Source organism: Podarcis vaucheri (genome assembly GCF_965113315.1).
Source record: "Podarcis vaucheri genome assembly, chromosome: 1".
In the NCBI taxonomy this organism is placed as follows: domain Eukaryota; kingdom Metazoa; phylum Chordata; class Lepidosauria; order Squamata; family Lacertidae; genus Podarcis; species Podarcis vaucheri.
Genome location: NC_138759.1, coordinates 66,815,581 through 66,837,910, shown reverse-complemented (window position 1 = coordinate 66,837,910; position 22,330 = coordinate 66,815,581). Strand labels below are relative to the sequence as shown.

At 40.6% G+C, this 22,330-nt stretch overlaps 1 protein-coding gene and 1 long non-coding RNA gene across 3 annotated transcripts in view; both read right to left on the bottom strand.

Annotated features, from left to right (window-relative positions):
* LOC309527648 overlaps window positions 1-22,330 on the bottom strand; it is a 384,549-nt gene that overhangs the window by 217,887 nt on the left and 144,332 nt on the right. The window lies entirely within an intron of this gene.
* ELP4 (elongator acetyltransferase complex subunit 4) overlaps window positions 1-22,330 on the bottom strand; it is a 161,359-nt gene that overhangs the window by 20,589 nt on the left and 118,440 nt on the right. Inside the window, exon 10 of one of the 2 annotated variants that reach the window (XM_082209494.1) lies at window positions 11,437-12,096. The exons of the other annotated variant lie outside the window; for it this stretch is intronic. Within the exon in view, the coding sequence (XP_082065620.1) occupies window positions 12,073-12,096 (24 nt within the window). The 3' untranslated portion in view covers window positions 11,437-12,072. Of the gene's footprint in view, window positions 1-11,436; window positions 12,097-22,330 lie in introns of those variants that run through there. 2 annotated transcript variants of the gene reach the window in all.

Genomic DNA, 22,330 nt, shown 5'->3' with positions numbered 1-22,330 from the left:
GAGAAGTCTTTTTTCTATTCTTGATCTAACCCCTTCAGATCCAAGGCTTCTGATCATGGATGAGTATGGTGATAACTCATTTGCTACCTTCCATGGTGATGATATTGAAGAAAGGGAATTGCAGCCTGGAGATGAGAAGCTAAGAGGAAGGAGTAGAAAGTACTCAAACCATAAGTACTCCTGCCTTTGTAACTAATCCCAGCAATACAGTGGTACCTCTGGTTACGTACTTAATTCATTCCGGAGGTCCGTTCTTAACCTGAAACTGTTCTTAAACTGAAGCACCACTTTAGCTAATGGGGCCTCCCACTGCCGCCACACGATTTCTGTTCTCATCCTGAAGCAAAGTTCTTAACCCGAGGTACTATTTCTGGGTTAGCGGAGTCTGTAACCTGAAGCGTCTGTAACCTGAACTGTATGTAACCCGAGGTACCACTGTATCAAAATAAGTTCCAAGCGACAAGAGGGGAAGACTTAAGAAGAGAAGTGCTTTTTTAAAAAAGAAAGTAAAAGTTGATTAGTTTTATTACTTCCAGCGAGTCGTGGTTTTGCAAACTTAATCTAAAATAAGCATCATTTTGATATAACATGGATTCATCTAACCTCTAAATTGCTCTGGATAATTAAAAAAGCCCACCTAATTTTATTACAGAATTGATATAATGAATGATAGCACAATCCTATGTATGCTTAGGGGACGCGGGTGGCGCTGTGGGTAAAAGCCTCAGCGCCTAGGGCTTGCCGATCGAAAGGTCTGCGGTTCGAATCCCCGTGGTGGGTGCGCTCCCGTTGCTCGGTCCCAGCGCCTGCCAACCTAGCAGTTCGAAAGCACCTCCAGGTGCAAGTAGATAAATAGGGACTGCTTACTGGCGGGAAGGTAAACGGCGTTTCTGTGTGCTGCGCTGGCTCGCCAGATGCAGCTTTGTCACGCTAGCCACGTGACCCGGAAGTGTCTCCGGACAGCGCTGGCCCTCGGCCTCTTGAGTGAGATGGGCGCACAACCCTAGAGTCTGTCAAGACTGGCCCGTATGGGCAGGGGTAGCTTTACCTTTACCTTTATGTATGCTTACTAGAAGTTCTACAGTGTTCAAAACTACTCTCAGGTAACTGTGCATAGGATTGCCACGTACAGTGGTGCCCCGCAAGACGGAAAACTCGCTAGACGAAAGGGTTTTCCGTTTTGGAGGTGCTTCGCAAAACGAATTTCCTATGGGCTTGCTTTGCAAGACGACAATGTCTTGCGAGTTCCTGCTTTTTTTCCCCTCCCCCCTTTTTCTAAGCCGCTAAGCCGCTTATCAGCTGATCCGATCAGCAGATAAGCCTCTAAAAGCCGCTAATAGCGCTAATCCGCTAATCCGTCAATGGGCTTGCTTCGCAAGACAAAAAAACCGCTAGACGAAGAGAATCACAGAACGGATTCTTTTCGTCTTACAAGGCACCACTGTACATCTTCAAGTTGTGAAAAATATAAATATTTTCCCCACAAACCATCTTAATGTTAATTCATCATCATCAGATTGTAAATTCATAGCACTGAATTTGCAAAGAATCAGAGTATAACAATTTAATTAAAAACATTGTCTTTTAAAATGTTTCCAAATGCCCAATGAAGAGATTTTAAATAGTACAAGAAACATATGTCTCATGTCATGAAAACTGCACTTGAATACATAATATAGCTCCATAAATAGATTACACTTGAGATAGCCCAAAGAAAAAAACCCACACAAATTGTAGAAGAGGTTGTACATGTGTTAAATCACAAAGTCAAAGTGTAGAAATATTATTCTGGCACTGTGAATGAATGTCACTTGCATACTTTTTCAAAATGATTTCTGAAGACATATTAAAGGCGATTTGTGTTCACATAATCATGGTTTGCACTATTCCTTAGTGCTTTTAATAGAAGATTAAAAGCATTATTTGGGTTTCTTCCTTCAATTGGAAGGCTTATTTTTCTTGTTTGACTTTCCTGTTTGGAAAAGCCTTACATAAAAAATGACAGAGAATTAGAGATTGCTAGTAGTTGTCCTCTCCATCTTCTCCATCCCTCACACTGACAGAAATCTAAAATGATATGCTGAATTTTAGCTGAATCTAATTTTACAAAGTCAGTTAACAGCTAGGGACTTTAGGGTCTTTAGATTTCTATTGGAATGGGGTTGGAAAAGATGGAGAGAACAGCTAAATTTTGCTGTATATGGGCTGAGATCCAAGGAGGTGTTCCCAAGGACTTGGCCATGCCCGGTAATAATTATTACCTTTTTCTATACTGCAAACCTTTTTAAAAACTTCCCCTCAGTCTCCACCTTGGTTTGCTACGTGGCAGGTAAGTATGTTGTTGAAGAAAAACAGGGCAAAAGGGGCTATGGTTTTATGGAACCAGTTGTAAGTGTGCTCCCACCATACCATGTAGCAAATAACTTTTGAAACTGAGAAATTTTCAAAAGTGATTTAGTTAATGAAACTTCAGCACAACAAATGAATGAGTGAGTGAGTGAGTGAGTGAGTGAATGAATGAATGAATGAATGAAAACCCCTCTAGACATGCTCAAGTCCTTGTAGTTCTTTGGATCTGATCCCAGCCAAAATGCATCAGAGTTCTCACAAGATTTATTTGTGAAAGTGGTTCTTGGTGTCTTCTAGTTTAGGATTAACAGAGAATATTTTTTTATCATAATCCCAAACTCAACAGTAAAAGTTGAATTTAAACATTGAAATCAGTGCAGTCATGTTTACATCTTTACTCAATTTAGAAGGGGAACACTGCTTCTGATCTCTGAACTGACAGAGTGTATAAAAAGGCACATGCAGTTATTTAACCAAAAGCTTCAAAAAACATCATAAAAATAATATTTAAAACTGTATTTAGATAGATAAAGGAAGTCGGAGCAAAACTGACTATTCACTACTGTGGTTTTTAAGTTTAAACAGCTCTTAAGTTTAAACAAATGTACCCAATTAAAGCACAGAGGGACGCGGGTGGCGCTGTGGGCTAAAGCCTCAGCGCCTAGGGCTTGCCGATCGAAAGGTCGGCGGTTCGAATCCCCGCGGCGGGGTGCGCTCCCGCTGCTCGGTCCCAGCGCCTGCCAACCTAGCAGTTCGAAAGCACCCCCGGGTGCAAGTAGATAAATAGGTACCGCTTACCAGCGGGAAGGTAAACGGCGTTCCGTGTGCTGCGCTGGCTCGCCAGATGCAGCTTTGTCACGCTGGCCACGTGACCCGGAAGTGTCTCCGGACAGCGCTGGCCCCCGGCCAATAGATGTGAGATGGGCGCACAAACCCCAGAGTCTGCCAAGACTGGCCCGTTCGGGCAGGGGTACCTTTACCTTTACCTAAAGCACAGATAATGCAGCAACAAATCATCAAAGGTGGAATTGTCACGGCTAAAATGGCCGCTGTTTCTTTAATGCGAATAAAGCTGGGTCAGCATGACTCAGCGGTCTGCACCAAGTTGTATATATAAGTGAGAAATGTTAGTTTGTGCTGTTGGTTGGCTGGTGTTTGGGTTGGTTGGTGCTGGTGTGTATAGGTATTCAGTCATGTTTTGCACAAAGACTTTTAATAAAACTCTGCAAAGATATTCCCGTGGACTCTTTTTGTGCCGACAAGGAGGCTGAGAAGATAAAGGGAGGTCAGAACCCTTTCCTTCTTTTTTTTTGCTTTTTTACAAACACTGACAGGTTATGGGCCCAGTGTTTCTGAGCATGTGCAGAGTGCAAAACGACTAACAGCATTTCAGCAAGGAGCTGGTGAGTCCTGGTGGTGTACAGAGCCAGTGGCTGTGCGTTGGAGCAGTTGGTGGCAAGCTGTAACTGTCTGCAGCGACGCTGGAGCGGCTAGGATCTGAGGATCAGGAAAGCACTCAGCGTCGGCTACTGGAACAGTTTGAACTGCTAGAGGACCACAGTAGGCGACTCACAGAGCGGCTACACCAGTTGCAGAGCCAGGCGGGACCTGAGGGTCAACAGAGGCAGCAGCTAGAAGCCGGTGAGTGCCAGCCAGGACCATCTAGTTGGACTCTAAAGAGAGAGTCAGGAGAGATTGCTGGAGGCCCTACAGAAGGGGCTCAGCAAGCACCAGCAGAGATGGCAGATTTCCAGTCTTCCCAAGTTGTAAATATTGGGGGAGGCATCCCTTTTGAACTTCTCTCAGAGAGCAACTGGCTGAGTTGGTCAATTAAAATGCAGCAGTTGTTAAGGAGAGATGGACTATGGGACTGTGTTGAAACTGAGGTTTTGAGACGGGACTCTGCTGAGAAAAAACGGCTGGATGAAAGGGCCCGTGCCCAAATTATGCTGTGTTTGAGCAACTCTCAGTTATTTCATGTAGCAAATGCCAGCACAGCGTTTGAGTGCTGGAATTTATTAAGGGCAATGCATGTCAGAGAAACTGCTGGAACTCTAATTTCTCTGACCAGAAGGCTGTTCAGGACTGTTATGAAAGAAGGTGAGAGTTTGGCAACTCATCTTCAAAAGCTGAAATCTCTGTTTCTTCAACTACAGCAGAGAGGTAAGCGTTATGATGAGACTGACCAAACCTACATTATCCTTTCAAGTTTGCCTGAAAGCTGGTTGCCTGTGATTAACAGCATGGAGAGTATGCGTCCCCGAAATCTGACCCTTGAGTATGTGGTTGGCAGATTGACCGAAGAAGCAGAAAGAAGGTCAGATAGACAGGCTAAACTCCAAGAGCGGAGGAGTTACAGCAAAGGGGGCCAGCAGCAGAATCTGCCAATGGAGCAACACCAAGGTTTGGACTTGGCCATGGCGGTGAGGAGGTGCTATAGATGCAACCAACCTGGGCATCTCCAACGTCAATGCAGGGCAAGACTTCCAGGAGACGACGTGGAGCAGAGACAGCAATCGACGCAGAAACATAAGCAGAAGGGGTTCTCTTCAGGGAAGAACACGCGTTCTGCTCAGTTTGTGTCTGCATTTTCTCGAGAGGAGAGGAAGATACCTCGAGGAACATGGTTGCTGGACTCTGGCAGCAGCAGGATTATCTGCAACAGTCGGGAGGACTTTAAGACCCTGGAGAAGCCAGCTGATGGAAAAGACTCAATCTATCTTGCTGATGGTTGTAGAAGCAAGATTGATGGCCAGGGAACATGTTTCCTGCAGTGCTTGAACACTACTCTACCAGAGACTCTGTTTGTCAGCAGTTTGGACTATTGTTTACTGTCTGTAAGCTGTTTGATTAATGCAGGGTATAGTGTTAAGTTCACGCAGGATGGCTGTCTGATAAAGAATGGAACTCAGGTATGTGGCCATGCAAAGTTGGAAAATGGGTTATATGTAATGCAGGACAAGCCGGTTAAAGCAGCCCAGGTGGTTCAGGATAATTTGCCAGTTCATAAGGGGTGTGTACATGAACTGCACAGAAAACTGGGTCACGCCAGTTTCCGTGTGCTTTCAGAGATGCAAAAGGTGTGCAAGAACCTAAAAGTAAATAGCTGTAACTGTTTCCTAGATTGCAATGTATGTAAAATGGCCAAATCTAAGAGGAAGCCTGTGGCTTCTAAAAGCGACAGAGTTTCTAAAGAGGTTTTAGAACTTGTCCATTGTGACGTGATAGGCCCTTTTCCACAGAAGACTGAAGGGGGCGCCAGATATGCTTTTCTGGTAAAAGATGACAAATCACGTTTTAGTTGGCTGTTTTTGTTAAAACAGAAATCTGAGTGTTTCCCCACATTCAGAGAATGGGTTGCCCAAGCTGAAAAGCTCTTCGCTCGGCCTGTTGTGCAGCTGCAAACAGATAGGGGCGGAGAATTTCTGAACAAACAATTTGGGGCATGGTTGCGACGTGAGGGGATCACCCATCGTTTGACTAACCCTTATAGCCCTGCTGAAAATGGTCTGTGTGAAAGACGTGGGGCTGTGATACAGTCAGTAAAGGACTGCCTGCTAGTGGATGCAGGATTGGGCCACAACCATAGGCTGTGGGGCGAGGCTTTTCTGACCGCGAACTTTTTGATTAATAGAACCTGGTCTAGCTCTATAAAAGATATTCCATATCGTGTGTTGTTTGGGAAAGAACCAGAGTGGACAATGCTCCATAATTGGGGTTCTTGGGCACATGTAAACATTCCCAAAGCTCAGCGTCAGAAAGGGGGCGCTAGAGCGCAGAAACTGCGGTTTGTGGGATATCAATCCTATGGCAAAGGGTGGCGTTTCAATTTACGCCCAGGACACGTGGTTCTGTCACGAAGTGCAGACTTCGCTGACCAGGACAGATGGACTGCGATCCATGCCAACCCTGATTGCCTACTGCCCCTGCAAGTAAGAGAAGAGGCTTCTCCTCAGCCATTGGCAACACAGGAGCAGAATGAGGAGGAGGCACAGATTTCCCCAAAAGGTGTGGCAATAGATAATACTTCTCTAGAGGAAGAGGAAGAAGAGCCAGAGATAAGGGGGGAAGAAGAAGTAGTTGTGCCTAGGCGCTCCCAGCGTTCAAACAAGGGTGTACCTCCTCAGCGTTTGACCATAGGAGGAGTGAGAGTATGCAATGGGAGTTGTGTGGAACCACAAAGTTATAATGAAGTCTTAGACTTACCCCCTGGGGAACGTGCTTTGTGGGAACAAGCTATGAAAGAAGAAATGGACTCTCTTAAACGTAACAAAGTGTATGAGGTCATAATGCCGCCACCTGGTGGCAGAGTGGTGTCATGCAAGTGGGTTTACAAAAGGAAAACCCTTGCATCTGGGGAACCACGTTTTCGAGCCAGATTAGTAGCCAGAGGGTTCACTCAGATTAAAGGGGAGAGTTATGATGAAGTGTTTTCTCCCACGGTAAAGAGTGAAACTTTTCGTTTAATGCTTTCCATTGCTGCTGTAAGACAATTAGCAGTGCACCATTTTGATGTTGATGCTGCATATCTGCATGCAAATTTAGACCATGAAGTGTTAATGAGACAACCCCCTGGGTTTGAAGAGGAGAATGGTGCAGTCTGGCGTTTGAGAAAGGCTGTTTATGGTCTCAAACAAAGTGGAAGGTGTTGGAACCAGTGTTTAAATCAAGCCCTTGTAAAACTTGGTTTTAAAAGGAGTGTGGCTGATCCATGCTTGTACACCAAGGGGACAGGCAACAAATATCTAATGCTCTTAGTCTTTGTTGATGATTTGCTTGTGGCAGGGAGTTCCACAAATGAGATCCAGAAGCTCACAAGTCAACTAGAAAAGAGGTTTAAGCTTAAAACCTTAGGGCCTGTAAGCAATTACTTGGGAGTAGAAGTAAGGCAGGAAGCAGATGGAAGCTTCCTATTGAGCCAGAAAGAGAAAATTCTTCATTTAATAGAACAATTTGGCATGGAAAACTGCAAGCCAGTTCAAACTCCCATGACACCAGATTTCCCAAAGACAGTGTGTGATGATGAATTTGATCAGCCTGAGTTGTATCACTCAAAAATAGGATCACTGTTGTATTTAAGCCAGTGGTCAAGGCCAGACATTGCATATGCTACAAATGTTCTGAGCCAACGTGTATCTAAACCCAGTACTGCCGATTGGTGTGCTTTGAAAAGGCTTATCAGATATCTAAAGGGGACATTAAATGTATGTTTAAAGATATCTAGTACACAAGACGAAAAACTAGCAGTATTTGTTGATGCGGACTGGGGAAGCTGTGTAGCTACTAGAAAATCTACAAGTGGAATGGTTATGATGTTTGCCAATTCCATAATTGGATGGAGGTCAAAGAAACAAGGATTTGTTGCAACCTCATCCTGTGAGGCAGAATATGGGAGCCTGTCGCTAGCATGCAATGAAATCATGTGGTTTATACCGATACTAAAAGATCTAGATTGTAAAGTAGATTTGCCTATCCAAGTGTATGAAGATAGCCAATCGTGCATTGCATTAGCGGGCTCGGAAATAATGAAATCCGCATCAAAACATATTGCTATCCGTCATGCGAATGTGAGAGATTGTGTACAGAATGGGGTAATCAAACTGGAATACTGTCAATCACAAGATAATATTGCTGATTTGTTTACCAAGCCTTTGCCAGCAACATGCCATAATGAATTGATGACAAAACTGGGTTTATGTATATAATGTATTGTTGTATTGTTGTAATGTATTGTTTCTGTTGGGGTTTTTCGCATTTAAGAAACAGAAGGGGTGTCACGGCTAAAATGGCCGCTGTTTCTTTAATGCGAATAAAGCTGGGTCAGCATGACTCAGCGGTCTGCACCAAGTTGTATATATAAGTGAGAAATGTTAGTTTGTGCTGTTGGTTGGCTGGTGTTTGGGTTGGTTGGTGCTGGTGTGTATAGGTATTCAGTCGTGTTTTGCACAAAGACTTTTAATAAAACTCTGCAAAGATATTCCCGTGGACTCTTTTTGTGCCGACAAGGAGGCTGAGAAGATAAAGGGAGGTCAGAACCCTTTCCTTCTTTTTTTTTTGCTTTTTTACAAACACTGACAGGAATAACATCACTAAATGTAAGATTTTATTTTCATGCATGTATGTATATTGGTAGAACTAGCTGAGTGGGTTAGATTGCCTATCAGTACATGAGACCTTAGTGGAAGTAGACAATCATCAGACTGGTTATGGAGCAGCCATCAAGAGTGGAAAAACAGAGTATTGGAACAAGATCAGTAAAAAAAAATCTTTTTGCTCCATGTAATGCGTGGAGTTCAATTTCAGTAAGCGAGAAAAGTAGGAAACTTTAATGACTAAGAGATGGCATTACCAAGGTCAAAGACTATTTCTGAATGAATAATCATTGTATAACCAACTGTAGTTACTATTTTTAATATACTTATGAATTAGAAACAGTATCCTAAATGCCACAAGAGGAATGAGTATTAATAGGCCAATGACACATTTTGAACAGACTATTGCATAAGAAAAAAGTAAAGGGCTCCTGTGAAAAATATACAAACTTGTGTTATTTACAACCAATACAAATGGCTCTGTGAAACAAAACTGGGGAGGATTATTCAATATTAAAATAACTGAAGATGAATGGAAATAGGTATGTAGGTATGTAGAAACTAAATTCATTTCTGGTAGACATGACATTAAGAGAGAACTATACTCAGTTCACCTATTGTAATACAATATAGATGGTACTACACACGGGACGCGGGTGGCGCTGTGGGTTAAACCACAGAGCCTAGGACTTGCTTATCAGAAGGTCGGCGGTTCGAATCCCCGTGACGGGGTGAGCTCCTGTTGCTCGGTCCCTGCTCCTGCCAACCTAGCAGTTCAAAGTGCAAGTAGATAAATAGGTACCGCTCCGGCGGGAAGGTAAATGGCATTTCCGTGCGCTGCTCTGGTTCGCCAGAAGCGGCTTAGTCATGCTGGCCACATGACCCGGAAGCTGTACGGCGGCTCCCTTGGCCAGTAAAGCGAGATGAGCGCCGCAACCCCAGAGTCGTCTGCGACTGGACCTAATGGTCAGGGGTCCCTTTACTTTTACACACAGTTACAAAAAGCAAAGCTGTATTGAGATTTGTCAGATTCATAGCAGAAGATGATGCATATTTGCCAACATTTGGTTGGAATGCCTTTGGATAAAAAATATATATCAGTAAGACATCATAAATAGTATCAGCTGGGACATTTGTGATCCAAATGAATGCCCCAACGTTAATGGGAGCAATTAAGTGACAAGTCAGGAAGGAGCATGTAAGTATTTTGACTATAGCATGTATTCTATTAGCAAGAACATGGAATTCAGCTGTTTTGCAAATGATTGGTCAGCGGGGAAGAAAGATTCAGATTACCATATATATGAATAAAATTATGTCTTATAAGTATAGAATCATGGAATTGTAGAGTTGGAAGGGAACCTAAGTGTCATCTAGTCCAGCCTTCTGCAATGTATGGGAAGAAAGAAGTTACAGTGGTACCTCGGGTTACATATGCTTCAGGTTACATACGCTTCCGGTTACAGACTCCGCTAACCCAGAAATAGTGCTTCAGGTTAAGAACTTTGCTTCAGGATGAGAACAGAAATCGTGCTCCGGTGGCGCGGCAGCAGCAGGAGGCCCCATTAGCTAAAGTGGTGCTTCAGGTTAATAACAGTTTCAGGTTAAGTACGGACCTCCGGAACAAATTAAGTTCTTAACCAGAGGTACCACTGTATTCTGCAGAGTCTTCAGAAACACTGGCTTCTATCCACACAATTTTGGAATAGATACAAAGCAAGAGAATTAGCATTTGTGGACATTTTAGCAATTTGTTGTAGAGTTTTTCTTAACAATTTAAATGCACCCTGTCCTGCTTTTTATTGGTTTGTTGCTTCCTGTTCGGCTAATTTGTTCGTTCGTTAAGTAATTGAGTTAGAAATATGATATAAAACCAGGAAATGAGGATCTTTATAGACCTCTGTTAAATTAGAACTCATCTTTGTTTCTGGTGAAAGTAGCTGGTAATGTTGTTGCTTTCTATGATTTTATGGGAAAGAATAATACAACTCTAATGGTTTGGGAACAGTGTTACATCCTAGGGCCAATTTAAGCATTTGAAATTGTACCCTTGGGGGGTACAGCTGGACGAAGGAAGTAGAATCTGATGGCGTATCCCTTTTAAAGCCAGCACGTCCTGGTGATTTGCATGAGTATAGCAGTCTAGAAAGGCATTACCGTTTCCAGAAATGCTCAGGCTACTCCTTTTGGAGAGATTTTCATATGTCTTAACCATTCCTTAGGCATTATTCTCATTCTATTCAAAGATTATAATTTTCATCTTATTTGTAAACAGGTTTCTATATTTAAAACTGACACTACTTAAATATGATAGTGCACTTAAACGATCAGATAAATGTTATATATCTAGTGGAGTGAATCAGGCATTCTAGTTAAAATACAAGTGCCCTTTATTTTATGACTGACTAAATCATTAATCAAGATAAGTATGAGGAGACCAGTTTACTGTACTGTCAACTGCCCAGCAACCATTCATAAGAATTGTTTTTAGTAGCACTGCTGTTCCTGGAGACCATGGCTGTGTTAGCATATGCCCTTTTCATACTCTGTTTTAGATGGAAAAATAAAGAATTTTTTAAAAAAAGAAAAACTCATTAATGGACAAATTTTCAAAAATACAACTGGCATCTTAAAACTTCCATTGAATCATTTAGCTGAACAGCAAGATTTTATGGAATGAAATTTAATCCTACTTTCAGGATTAGAGTACATGCAAATTAATATTTTATAAGAAGTTACACTTCTAAAATGAAATATTACTTTAACTATGAATAAATGCACACAATTAAAATTATCCCAGTTTCAGAAAGTGCTAAGAAAAAACTTAACAACCTTGTTCAAACCTACTATTATTCCAAACACCAATTCATAATACTGTTACATTTTCTCACCTACCAACCCACACAATCAATATAATTTCTCCACAATCTCTCTTTCTGTTTTGAACATCTTTCTTACCAACTACACACTCACATTTTTGCATAGGCAGAGAATGTATAGTGCATTTGCTTTTTATTGCTTCACATGAAAGAATTACAACCATTCAAAGTTATTAACAATGAAAGAAGCACAAATGATATACACTGAAGAGGCATGACAAATTATTTTAAAAATAGTACACAGAAATATGAAAGCTACAGGGCACTTGTCTGCCAAATTTTTTAACCATCTAAAACCTAAGTTTGCAAGTTTGGAAACTGGAGAAGCAGAGATTTTACATGCATTTATAGGCCCACTGACTAAAGTGAGATTTAGGACAATATGCACACTATAATTAATGCTAGCTGCTGGTGAAGGGGGCTTCACATTATATTTTATTGCATCACAACTAGACCCTCAGCTGTAGATCTCCTTTCTACTGGAATCAGGTAACATTGCTTGAGTTCTGAATTGGTGCCTGGAGGTAAAGGGATGGATGGAGGGCAAAAGGTTGAAACTGAATTCCAACAAGATGCAAATATGGTAGACTGGTGGTTGTCAGATCCAGGATAGAGGTTCATGACTTGCACTCCAAGCATGTAGCCTGAGAGTACTCCTGGATCACACCTTGTAAAGGCTCAGGTAGTTGCAGTGCCTGTTGCTTGCTCCAGTCATTCCTGGATATGGATAGATTGCCATGGTTATCCATGCCTCAGTAACTTCCTAATTTGATTGACTGAGATATAATTTAATGAAGTTATTGTTAAGTTTTCTATGTGGAGTCATTTATTACATACTATATTATGTTCTGACCCACCATGCAAGCTTTGAGCGAAGGGCAGGATATGAATACTGAAAACAGAGACAGAAAAAATAGTTAACAGCTATTTATTCCCAGATAATGTAAATATGGCTATTCTTAGGACTCCTCCTACATCTGGTGTTCATAAGCTCTCATCCTTGGCTTTTTTGGAACTCTTTATTTCTGCACATCCCTTAAAGTTTATTGTCACTACATTATAATGTTCTGTGGATTATATTCTATTATTATAGTGTTTTAATCACAGCCCCTTCTTTTTTGGTACCTAAAAGCGCAGTTGCACAACCTCAGCATTTTCTGTTTCTTTAATATTTTTTTCTTTGCCCAACATAGTATTATAAACCTTGATAATGTCCCCTTTACTTAATTGTCCTTTTACTAATCTAAAAAGCTTTCATCTTCATCGGGAAGATGGATCAGCCCTCTGATTTTAGTTGGCCTTTCTTCCAACACCATGATCTCATCAATGCACTAATACTCTGCATCTTTGCCTACTTGGCCTGGCATATGGAACAAGCAGCATTTCCAGAAAGTCCTGAACTTCAGCCTCCTACTTAACAAATAAAAGCTGGCTTCTGTGATCTCGCAACCGCAGTTCTTAATGTCGTTTGTAATCTTATGTACCACAATCTGCAACTCTTCCAAAGAAACAACACGCATTAGCAGTTTGCCTACTCAGTTTATATCCATGAATTCCACATCAGGCAGACACGTCATACGACAAACATATTACAAATTCCATTACCAATGTTTCTAATGATTTAATTTCCCACTACATAGACATCACCAATTAACCCTGGGAGTATTCATTGTCTAGGGGCACTACATGATCTTCCTCTTGTACCCTCAGTTCTAGGGCACTTATACCTTGAGACAAATACTTCTTTTGCTTCAAGTGGCGCTTAGTCCTAGCTAGAGTGGAAAGCTCAATTTCTGTTTTGTGTATGTTCCTTCCACAGACCCTTCTGCTCTATTTCAGCAGTACTCTTAGAAGTTCACAATGAAAATAAGGCTGAGATGGTCTGCCTTTTAAAAACTTTCTCCATGTTATTTTATACAGGTAGTAGATACTTCAAACATATAAAGCCCGGGTGGCATTGCGACTGCTGCACATTTATTCAGAATGGAGCCACAAATGTCTCCAGGAACAACAGATGTGATGATGTGCCATCCCTCTGAAGAACAAAGTATCAGGGGGAAACTATGGTTGCACCCATGGGGAAAGTTTTTAAAAAGCCAGTCTTCAAAGCATATACACCAAGTACAGTTTTTGTTCCTCTCTGACAGAAAGGGAAATTATGCTATAGTTAAGTTTGTTACTATATTATATGTATCATATCACATATTGCTAGTATCAACTGAGGAAAATAACTGATATGCAAGATACAGCAGAAATGTAGTTGAATGTTAAATATGATTATTGGATTCTGTTTTCCAGTTTTTGCTCAGTAGTACATGAAATGTTAATGCAATATTCAGAAGAACAATTCTTCAGGATAAAAAAAAGCTCCTGATTGGCATCAGGCAGGATTTTGGCATTAGAGCAGATTTACACTTGATGACATGTCAAAGCCTTTAAACAAATACTGCAGGTTTCTATTTGATCACATGCTCATCTTTACAAAGATGGCACTCAACCATGCCAGGAAAATAAAATATATATCATACATATTATACATCTGGAAATGAAACAGTTAAACCAAAACTAAAAGCAACAGGCAACTGCACCTTTTATCATAAAAGCTGAAGTGTTTTTTACAGAAGAAATAGGGAATCAGAAGGCATGCACAATCCAAAACACCCCAAAACAGAATGAGGCATGAATTTGAATTAGTTGCCATACATATTATGACTAATGCTATGCTACAACAAAGACTTTGAACTAGCAAGGATCACTACTGCTAACCTGACATCAAATAATAGCAAACAAAACAGCTGGGATTATATGGAATCCTTGAAGCTTTTCACCATAGTTGGTACATAGTTATGCATGCCAGTTTTATTATATGCATAAAATTTCCAGCCAATGGCAAACTGCATAAACTCAACATTTAATGAGGCATGCTGTCACCATGAGTCATACTTCCAATTTGCATATGTGAAAGACATAAGTAAATTCATTCAAATTCATGCAAATTTAAAGTTGCCAATTACTAGCAGTGAGTATGAGCTAATTTTAAAAGTGTCTGGGATACCTTCAAAGACAAAAGGCATCAAAATGGTTTATCCTGATAATCAAGAATCTTCTACAGGGCATTCTGTAATTCTAAAAGAATCTGATTTACTTAACAGATTAGTCCCCACCCAGGAGACCAGAATATGCACTCCATCCAGATTTGTGAGATCAGGTCACTGTTGCCACTAGAACAAAAGGAGAATTAGCTTCTGAGCTCTGTTTCAAAGGGAATTTGTTATTTTCTGAGCCCTAGATTTTCAGAAGTCATTGCTGCATGAGGCTCCTATATTGGGCATTAGCTGGGATTTTTTTTATGGACCTGGAAAGTGGAGAAAGGTGTGCCACTGAACACCTGTAGATTATTACAGATGAAAGAAGCATACAGAATTCTAATATCAATGATATTGATTATGAAAGGCAGTAATCATGCAGAAAACTCTGGTCTATTAATGGGACCATACTCTGCTACTTGGAAAACTAGGTGCCAAAGGTTTTATGATAACCAATACTAAAATTATTATTTTAATAAACTGTCACTGACACCTGTACTAACAGTTATAGATATATGAGTTACCTACTATTTTTCCAGCACTAAGTTTCTTTTAAATTACTCAGAGTATGGTCATAATTGCTACATAACCACCAAGGCACTATATGTTATTTACATTGTTACTTGTGCAGTTTATTGTACAAACAAATAGTTACCGTAATCATATATAAAACATCTGATTGTAAGAACAATTGGTTGTTAGAAATCATGCCAAACAAATGGAAAACAATGCTAATACAACAACACATTATTAGGTAGTGTTACTTTTCAGGACTTTCCAAACAAATCCTTGCTATGGCTCAATATATATTTCCCTCCCCTCCTCTTCATATACTTTCTTTTTACTATGAGATAACAAAAGGCGTCTTTCGTAATCATTCTTTTCCAAGTAATCAAATTTTATTTATATATTTTACTATTAGGGTCTTTTGCTATGATCCTATGTGAATTTTGCTTGTATTAAAATGAGTGGAAACACATAATTGTTACCAGCTACCAGAGTAATTATTTAGAATCTCTTACTAGCTGCTGTAATTGGGACTGCTTTTCCCCATATGAAACTGACTCAGACCCTGCAATCATCATCTGAGCACCCTCTTTGTGAGTCTCCTCCATGGACTCAGCTATACAGCTGCAAATAAAACATTCTAAGTGCAATATGCAAAGCATTTTCAGAACAGTTTTTATGTGTGTCTAGATTCCACCCCTCAGAGGTCTGGAGGGTGGCAACACGAGAATGGGCCTTTTCTGCATTGGCTCCCTGCTTGTGGAATGCTCTCTCCAGGAAACCTCACCTGGCACCATTAATATAAAATCACCCCTGCTTTGAACACAAATTGCAGTTTTTTGGGCTTATCATAAGCTGGTCAAAGAAACCCAAAAGAAAATGCAATAGTGTATTAACATGTCGTCACTCACCTTCATAACAACAGCGTAAATGCAATTTGGTCTTAATATATAAATTGGCAATGTATAGGCTCTTACCCCTCCATACTGAGATATACGAGCTTTGAGAACCAAATGTACAGGCTTCAGTCATTTTAAGTTTTAAAGGAGTTGCTAGTTTTAGCTAGGATATATTGAACACGAACTAGTGATTAAATATAACAAAGTGAAGAGCACTAAACATTTGCGGAACATATCTTGAAGACACCCCTAGAGGTACAGCATGTTACCAGTTTAAATTTTGAAAGCCAATTAAAACACTGTTTCAACCAGTTCTGTTCCAGGCATAAAATCTGAAACTTTCTAAGTTACCTGCAATATCTTCAGGTGCCAGGCAAAAATGTTCATTTTCAACCAGGCCTTTGGCTGATTAAACGCTGTGTGTGTGTGTGTGTGTGTGTGTGTGTTGGGAAGGGGGGTTATTGGTAATTTTTGTTATTCTGTTATGCATTTTGTGGTCTTATTTTCTGTTTTTATGTTGTAAACTGCCATGATTTTTCAGATGAAGGGTAGTGTGTGTGTGTGTGTGTGTGTGTGTGTGTGTGTGTGTGTGTGATGACAGTAGCAGTCCTGGGTCAACATTAGAAATTCTGTCTCAGTAGCCTTTGCATGCAGCTTGCAGAGACCCCTTAATCGCAGAACAGATATATCCACAGACCCATGACAAACAACCTGGCCTTCCTTAGGAAAGGGAAGGCCTCCCACTGAAAGACAGATGCACTTATTCAGTCACTGGTTGCACTGGCTGAAGGGAATATCACACCATGCTGCCTGGATATGCTGGGAAGGGCATTGCTGCCCCAAATTTTTGTTAAATGCTGAGAAGGCAGCCAAAGAAGCCACGATGAAGATGGAGCACTCTGCTTCATAGTAAACAAAAAAAAGTGGGAAACTACCAAAGCCTCTTCCAAACTAGGACTACTCTGGGGGAGCAAACCTGGTAGTCCCACTCAAGTTGCAAGTTGGTTATTGAACCTGTTGGCGGAAAACAGAGCAGTTCGGGCAAAGTGCAGCAACAACTGCTGGAGAAACAAAACCGTGGCCCCACTCTTCAGCATCACTCGTGGAAACCACCTGCTTCATGCCCATAAAACTCTGTGGTCCAAAGAAACACATGGTGCATCTTGACTGGCCACATACTCATCCCACAGAGTGTCCCACTGACTACCTCTTCCAAGACCCCATGGACATAGAAGGGTTTTTTTTGTCGGGAGGGGGGATACCAAGCTGAGACGTCACACACAGAACATGGTGGGGATCAAAGATGAACATAAACTAGAAAGCCAAGAGGTAGATGGACAAATACACACAAACCCACACTCCTTAAATAAAACAACACCACTGACTAAAAGCAGGTAGAGGAGGATAGACTGAGATTAACACCGAAACTTGCAAACTGACCAGAAAGGCTGAAAAAGAACTGGGCAACTAAACACACGAAAGGATCCCAACTGTTATTAATTGCAGGCAGGGTCAGTCTAGGAAGAGATGGATGACTCCTCCCCTGGAGAGGAGACAGAAGATTTCAGAAGACCCTGCCTGATTCTTCCAGTAGCAGGTGTCATCCCTATCAAGGAATGTCCTCTAGTCTCATCTTGCACAGAGGGATTTAAATGCTAACTCTCTCCATCTGTGCAAAGCTAGTATATCAGGGAGACAGATTCTAGCCTAGTCTGCTTTCTGACATTCTAACTTTGCTCTAGTCTAGGAGGTTGCAGAGTACATGCATGAGGCACTTTAAAATAAGCAATACCCATGAGCCTTGTGTGAGGGTAAAGCTATGCCATGGGTATATATGGCTCAGCATATTTGCACAGTATCCTCCTTCCAAATAATAATGCTTAGGATTGTAGTCATTTATAGTTCTGTTTTATACATAGTGCCTTAAAAAACTTAGTGCATGTGTTCTGCACTCATTACTTCTTCTGGGCTTTTAACCACATATAATATTTCCTGTTCTGTATATTATTGAAATAGAATTTTCCAAGTGTGCTTCTATTTAATGACAGTGGCAAAAGGTTATTGTCCATGTTTGATGAAGAAGTTAGATTCAACAGGAAAACTTATTATTGCTACCTTGCACTTCATAATAAAGTATCACCAACACAAAAAAGTTAATTAATTTCTAATTCTTTATTCTTTTATTTAGGTTTTATGAAGGTTGATTGGACTTGCTCCATCATTTTACGGAAAATTAATTATTTCAAATACATGCACTACTTTATGCAACCTGCCTGATTTGCATTGAGGAAAATTCAGCAGAAGTAATTGAGGCACAAGCAAATACTGGCACTGACTGAACTCAATTTTCATTCCAAATTTCTACAAAATCCCAAGACACAACAATATCAGATGCAAGGGGGAAAACAAACAAAAGCAATGTGAAAAGGGAACATGAAGAGAGAATATTACAAGAATCAGAGAACAAAGGGATTGCAAAACTATTTTAGTGCCATAGATGAACAGTGAGGGCTTCATTCACGCAAGGTGGAATAAGATATCATATGGCATCCTGACAATTGATGTCTTCATTTAAATGTAAGAATTTACATTCTAATTAGAAAGAATTTACATCTTAATCAGAGGCAGCTGTATTATCTTGTTACTGTTTTTTTCAAAGGTAATGAACTAAAGTACTGCTGTGCTTTTTCAACCAGAAACTAAATAGACAGCATACAGTGTTATTTTATAGCCTACCTGCTGTAAGCTGTTATTAATATTTTCAAAGATTAAATTCCAGTTACAATCTTTTAAAAATAAAAATTGTATTTGACACCATTCAGAATGATATGATGGAGACTTATTTAAAATGTTTAACCAATACCTTTTATAACTTGCATTTTTGAGAGTTTGTACTTATGGGGTATTATTAATAAACCACCAATAAAACAAAATACTTTATTTTTAGACACTGCTAATAAGGTATTTTATCTATTGTAAAATAAAAGCTTTTGAGAGTTACAGAGTAGGAAAAAATGCAAGTTCTCCCTACTCAATTCTACTTTGAGACAACACTCTAAAAGCTATCAGCTTTTCTTGCAGAGCCATGTTCAAAAACCAGTATGTGAAATGAAATTAAACTGGAAAGATGAATGAAATAAACTACAGATTCATGAAAAACCCATGACTAGTAACTCTCTGTGCCTCAGTTCTCAAGGTAAAACCGGGGGTGGGGGGTGGAATTTGAAGAATTTAAACCAGCATTGTAGCTGTGCACCTTGTTTGCTGTTGTAACACTAGGTCTCTGCTGTCTTATTTAATAGCATTATATTTATCATTTAAAATGTGTTGTTATGACCTGTGGTTTTGAGAAATAAATTTCTTCTGAGTCTTCTCCTGATATTGCTATATTAAAAACAATATGTTAAATTCTAAAAATATGTTAAATTCTGAGTTAAATAAATGTTAAATTCTACACTTATATCTCAACAGTTCATAATTCAATAGAACACATATTAAATTAAAGCCATCTTTTTTGATGTAAAGGGGGGGGGGCCAAGGAAGAAAAATATTGGATGCCTGAGGCCAAGCATTATAAATACAATTCTACTGATTTTTTCTATAAACTTTTTATTTTTACGACTATCAACTAAACGTTATAAATATTTTTTTTTTGCCATTATCAACCTTGTATCTTGAAAGTCCAGCACACCTTTCTGTGTTAGACAGTCACCAGTATCTTCAAGTAAGCGATCTTGCTTAGTGTCCCAGAAAGGACTGTGGGCAGCACACTCAAAGCTGCCTTGAGATAAAAACAAAATAATGGGAAGGTGGTACGTATAATGCAAAATACTGTTGCAATTCTGGGGTAACAGAGTTTGGGGATGCAAGGGCACCCATAACTGTTAAAGTGAACTTCAGAAATTAATAAAGGGTAGAATTTAGCTACTATTTGGGAGTATTGAAGGGAAGATGCCAGGCCAATGGAAAAATACAGGCTAAGCACCCTTTCAAGGCTGGGGCCTCACCCAGGATAGAAGTCATTAAGCATAACAAAAAGTTATGCCACATCACAGGGAAATCCTTGGGTCTATGCCAACAGAGGCTGCCAAGGTTACGGTGAGCAATGACGGTAGGTTATAGGAAGATTGTCACCTTTCAAAATTAAGCTTGGAAGAGTGGGGAGAAGGGGGTCTAGCAGACAGAAGAGGAGTTGCTTGGCAATGGGTTTTCTGGGAAGGGAAAGCAGGAAGCAGAGAGAACTCCATGTGGGGGGCTGGAGGGCAAATGCCAAGAAGACAGGATGGAGACAAACTGTGGCAGAGGCACAAAGATGGCACTGAGAAAGCTTCTGAATGCAACACTAAGCTGCTGTGAAAGGCAAGCACCTCTTGAGATGCAAAGGCTGTAAACTCTGCTCTCCCTCTATCTGCACACAGGCTGTAAATATGTGTTAATAAACCACATTTCTTAAAGACATTTCTTAAAGATTGCTTCTTGATTCCCAATGGAAACTCAACCCAGGTAAGCACCTGGAACCCCTTGGAATCTTGCTACCACTTGGCAGAGATTGGGAGTAGCGTGCACCCTTCATAACAATTCAAAAATAAACAAGTGTGCCTATGTTGTATAAAGGCTTTATTTAGCTATAAATCAATCTATTGTAACTGTTATAGGCAATTAGTATGCACTATTGTTCAGGAAATGTTATGAATTGTGAACTTGGAAACTTGATTTAAATCAATTATTTAAATTGGTGTTTTTTATTGGCGATGCAAGTAACAATTTAAATTACACTGATTTAAATCAATTTAAATTGTACCACTGGGGCTTCAGGGCTGGAGTCTTTGGACTCAGAGGATGGCATTATGGAATTAACCCAGTTCAGGAAGGTGGGGGCGAGACAAACTCCTGAAGTAGTGTTTCTAGGAAAGTGCCATCTCCCCATCTGACACTTCCTTTGAGTCCATGGCATGTCCCAAACCTGGGGGCTCTGACCCTGGAGTCACGACAGATAAAGGATTATAAAATGATGCATGATGTAGAGAAAGTGGATAGAGAGACGCTTTTCTCACCTTCTCTGAATGCTACAACTTGGATCAATCAGTGAACTGACTGGCAGGAGGTTCAGGACAGACATCCCCCTCCCCTTTTCCACAGTGTGTAATAGTCACACAGGACTTAATTAATCTAACTTTTTACTGCAATATCACTTTAAAAGGAGACAAGCCAAACTCATGGAGGTTGAGTCTATCAATGACTACTAGTCACAGTGGTTATATTGCACCCTTCAGGTTGAAAGGCAGTACGCCATTAAAGACCAAGAGCAAATAGGCTTTTGTGTCCTGCTTGGGAACTTCAGAGAGGCATCTGGTGGGCCACTATGGAAAACAGGATATTGGACCAGATGGACTGTTGGTCTGATCCAGCAGGACTCCTACTGTACTCTCTGTTCTTGACAACAAGAGGTGGAGTAGATAGAACCACCTGAAGGCCCAGATTTGTCCCCAGGGTCGCCACCACTCTCTGGGAGATACAGAGAGCAGGAACTGATGGCAAATTTTTCTCTTTTGACATGGATCAAGCTGGATCAGGATTCTAGCTAGTATGCACTTTTTCCAGCACCGTCCTGTCAAAGACAGAAAAGAAAATCCATCAAGCTTACATATATTTGCCCATGTGGTTAACCTACATATTTCTTCCATGGAGGAATTTGTGGGAAAGGTTGCAGTTTAATAGAATGTGCCATGATCTCCAGTGCTGGCTGATTCCCCAGGGATTGGTACGCTAGAGCTATACATTTCTGCAGCCAGTGGGAAATGTGATAATGCGTCCCCCTAAAAAAGTACTTGGAAGGACACAAACCACACTTCTGTCTTTCTAATAGATGCTGTTTGTCCAAGTAAAAAAATGAATGCTTTATGGGTATCTACTTTGTGCCATGTCTTTTCCTGTGGATGCACAAGATGAGGGAAGAAGAAGAAAAAAGACAATTTCTTGTGATCTGTGAAAGGTTTGAGTTGCTTTTTGGCAGAGAAGTAGGATCAGTATAGAGGACTACTTTGTCCAGTTGGAACATACACAGCTGAGGTTCCAAAGACAATGCCGACAGCTTATATGTGTGTCTAATGTATAGTGCATGGGTGCTTACTTTATTTGACCACCAAGAATATTCACTTTTTCCAAAGGTAGGTGTGACCACCTCACAGTTTCTCCCACACAATTTCAAATGCGGGCAACCACACACACACACACACACACACACAGAGAGAGAGAGAGAGAGAGAGAGAGAGAGAAACCCCTACACCTGCTCAGCAGATCTATGCAGATTTGCAGAGAAGAAGAAGTCAGCATCATCTTTTAACTGCTATAATATGAAGATCAGGCAGGGGGTAATTTGCAACTACATCAGGGTACTGGGTTCTGTCTATCCCAGAAGCATGTTTGCTTTGGTCATTTTCTTCTTTTTGTAGATGCTGCCTAAAATTGGTCTCATCTTGAGGGAAAGGGACAATTTGTTTGGTGGCTGGAGTTGCCAG